Genomic DNA, 3,769 nt, shown 5'->3' on the forward strand with positions numbered 1-3,769 from the left:
ACTTGAAGGCACGGCATGGCATTCTCGTGAGTAACTTTTTTCTGCAACTAAATGTCTCTGTACGGATACCCTGGTTCCTATTTCGAGGCTGGCGCTGTCTGGCGCTGGGCCTCTGCCACCACTTTGACCTTAGTTTTTGGCCTTGTCTTCTCACTCAAGTCACCCACACAACTCTATTATTGACACGGCTGTGCCCCTGCAACCACACACACACATGCACGCATACACACCCTCGCCGCCTGGGCAGATGGGCTTTGGCTGTCTGGCGAATGGGGCGTGGGCTCACCCTCCCCCCTGGCCCCTACATTCACTAGGCCCTGCCCTACCAGTGTACCAATGTACCAGGCCTGTCCGTCTCTCCTCTGGGCTCGTCTACCCCAGCAGCCTCCTCTTGTCGTGGGCTCAAGCTCGTCTCCATCACTCCAACTGGAGAGAGCCGATCCGTTGCGGACGGGGCCCGGATGCAGGTTGCAGTGGTGCCTTGTCTATATCTACTTTGGCAGCCCCCAACCCGTTCCTTGGGTCCAGGAAGAGTTCGTTGCTCGATAACCTCTACCGATCCCATCATCACGACATTGTTCTCTACGAACAACACTGTCTCTTGACTCTTATACGTCTTGACGACAAGAAGAGATACAAGAGGTTCCCTCACCACCAGTGTTCCTCTCGTTTACCCACCATCACTACGCTTCGCCCTCACCAGCGCAGACATACACACTTTGGTTTGAGCAACAGGATTCCAAACCGCCAAGGTCGTCAACTGGATACAAGTCCCATCAGTCGACCATAACAGGTACATTGTCCGTTGTGTCCACGTCCACGTCCACATCCATCAGAAACATCTTGGACACCGCGAGACGTCGACTCACACCAAGCCTCACTCCGTCACTGGAATGCGAAGTGTAGGTGAGCTTCCCCGGGAATATGACATCTGATCCATACTCTGGACACCTGCAACATATCCTCTCCTGCTCTACCTGGAGCTCCGAATCTGACATTTGCCTGGTGCTGCGAATCTAGATAAAGGTGATCGCATCCCGAGCTTGAGCTTCCGTCGCTTCAAGCCCGTCTTCGCCTTCGCCTCGAACAAACCCACATTGGGTCTTTCGCCTATCCCCACGCTTCTCTATCTCGCTTCTTCGATCAACACACCATGACATCCTTGACAGAACAACCCTTCGCCATGTTTGCTCACCAGACCGACTCCTCGGACGAGTTCGTCCGGTATCAGGACCACTCTGGCGCCCATGCCGTCTTCACCACGGGCCCCATGGACGTGAGCATCCCCGCGGACGCCTTTAGCTTCCAGCAGACTATGGGCTTTGTCGAACAACAGCCTCTGTACGCCGAGGCTCCCAATTACATGCTCAACAGCCGGGCTTCACCGGGCATGTACACGGACGAGTCGGACATGAGACTCTCTTCGTCTAGCCTTTCGACGGCCTCTGCTCCCTCGGCCGCATCTTCGGCGATTGGATCGCCCCAGTCCAACCACGGCCAGATGGGTGCTGTGCCCGAGTGGGCGCCCCAGGGCCTCGGAGGTCAACCAGCTATTGTGGGCAGCGACTTCATGGCCGGGGCCGACTTCGGTTCGTTTGCTGGGCCCGGCATGGAGGAGCTCAACTTTGACTTCCCTGCGACTAAGGGCTTCGTCGGTAAGTTACCATCATTGTCCAATTCCTCGCTTGGAAGCGCTCGGCGCTCCCGTTTCCCTGCCTCGCAAGGGCATTGGCAGACCAAGAGGGACAGGCACAGGCAGAGCCCCAGCCCGAGGCCTCATGTTCCCCACCACCACCTTGCCCTAGCTCCCTCAGATCCCTGCTCTCTTGGACATGCCGGGTCGACGTGTCGAACTGCGTCTGTCTCTACCACGTCGTCGGCTCTCCAAGCGGTGCAAGGCGAGCTGAAGGGTGTCGATCCCCATCTTGCCCTTTCCTCATCCTGTCTCTTGGCCGTGTCGTCCCCTGCCTCTTCCAGCCCCGTTCGCTCCTCTGCAGCATCCACATCCCCATCCACATCCACCTCGGTCACATCATTGTCAGTGTCAGTGTCAACGTCTTCTCCGTGCCTGGCCTCGTCTTGCAAGCGACGGCGGCTTAGCCCGTCGCCTGGTTGTCCAACTGAGACATTTCACCCATCAACCCAATCGGCACTTGACAGTCCTGCTCCGCCGCCATCGATACGCGACATTGCTTGCTTTTCTCACGGCAGTGGCCAGCTGGAAACCTCGTTTGGGCTTAGCTCCAATGGTTCCCAGTCCAGGGTGCTGCAGCTGTCACCGTCCCCCCTCTCCTACTCCCACCCTCGCTCTCGCTTTCACATCAACAACTCCACCACAACTGTTTCTCAGTCTCACACTCAGACTTGGATTCTGCTTGCTGACCATGCATCTTCCATGATAGATCCTACTACTCTCATTCAGCCTGAGATTACCCGACCTCCCATGGGAATCCCTTCCTATGATACTCACTTCCAGCAGTCCAACCACACCTATCCCACCTCTCCCTCTGTGTCTTCCTCGTCCCCACAGCCTCATATGATGAGGACCAACAGCTCCTCGCCCTTCCTCCACAACGGTACCTTCCAATCCGCCTTCCCCAGCAGCCCCTACGGTGCCCCCATCGACAACCACGTCCGCGCCCCTAGCATGAGCCAGTTTGTCCCCCCTACGCCTGGCGAGTACAGCGACAATGAGTCCAAGGAGAAGCAGCGATGCACCTGGCCCGACTGTGGCAAGACCTTTAAGGACCTCAAGGCGCACATGCTCACACACCAGAACGAGCGCCCCGAGAAGTGCCCCATCCAGACCTGCGAGTACCACACCAAGGGCTTTGCTCGCAAGTACGACAAGAACCGCCACACCCTCACTCACTACAAGGGCACCATGGTCTGCGGCTTCTGCCCTGGATCCGGATCAGCCGCGGAGAAGTCGTTCAACCGTGCCGACGTCTTCAAGCGTCACCTGACTGCTGTCCACGGTGTTGAGCAGACTCCCCCCAACAGTCGCAAGAAGTCTTCGACTGGTGTCAATGCTGCCAAGAAGCTCACCGGCTATGCTCCCGATGCCACCGGCAAGTGTAGCACTTGCTCTCAGACCTTCTCCAACGCCCAGGATTTCTACGAACATCTTGACGACTGTGTCCTGCGCATTGTCCAGCAGGAGGATCCTGCCGAGGCTATCAATGCTAAGCGCCTGGCTGAGGTTGAGAACGACAAGGATGTTCACATGACTCTGGAGAAGAACAACCTCCCCACTACTACGGAGGCCGCCATGGCTCAGAATGACGATGAGGAGGCTGACACTGGTGATGAGGACGAGGACTCGCCGCGAACCAACACATCTCCCACCACCCGCAAGAAGGGTAACCCTCCCAATGGTGTTCAGAAGTCTCGGGGCGTCACCCACTCTCGAGGTGGTGTTACCCTGACTACCAAGACTCGCAGCCGCAAGAACCGTCGCGATTATCCTTCTTCATGGGGCTTCGACAAGGGCCAGATGACCATGAAGAAGCGAGTCATGGCCGTCTTTGATGGTCCCCGTCGTCTTGCCAAGGACGATATGATGCTCTCCACCGACCACGAGGTGCGCATCCCCTTGTCTGATGGCAAGTCCTACGTCACGGATCTCGATGTCCAGACCCTCAAGCGAGCTGCCGGTTTCCACGGTGCCACGGATGAGGAGAAGGGCCCCTGGATCTCTGACGACCCTACTGCCGAGCAACTCCACGAGATGCAGCAGATGCTTGCCAGCAGCACCACGACCGTTTAA

The 3,769-nt window shown here is 57.4% G+C and overlaps 1 protein-coding gene across 1 annotated transcript; it reads left to right on the forward strand.

Moving 5' to 3' along the window:
• Window positions 1–1,153: 1,153 nt before the first annotated feature.
• NECHADRAFT_96840 (uncharacterized protein) lies at window positions 1,154–3,769 on the forward strand (the record flags this gene model as incomplete). The annotated part of the gene is made up of 2 exons (XM_003047511.1): window positions 1,154–1,655; window positions 2,403–3,769. 2 exons carry the CDS (start codon window positions 1,154–1,156, stop codon window positions 3,767–3,769), a joined length of 1,869 nt encoding a protein of 622 aa, XP_003047557.1.

Source organism: Fusarium vanettenii (assembly GCF_000151355.1).
Source record: "Fusarium vanettenii 77-13-4 chromosome 10 genomic scaffold NECHAsca_14_chr10_3_0, whole genome shotgun sequence".
Taxonomy (NCBI): domain Eukaryota; kingdom Fungi; phylum Ascomycota; class Sordariomycetes; order Hypocreales; family Nectriaceae; genus Fusarium; species Fusarium vanettenii.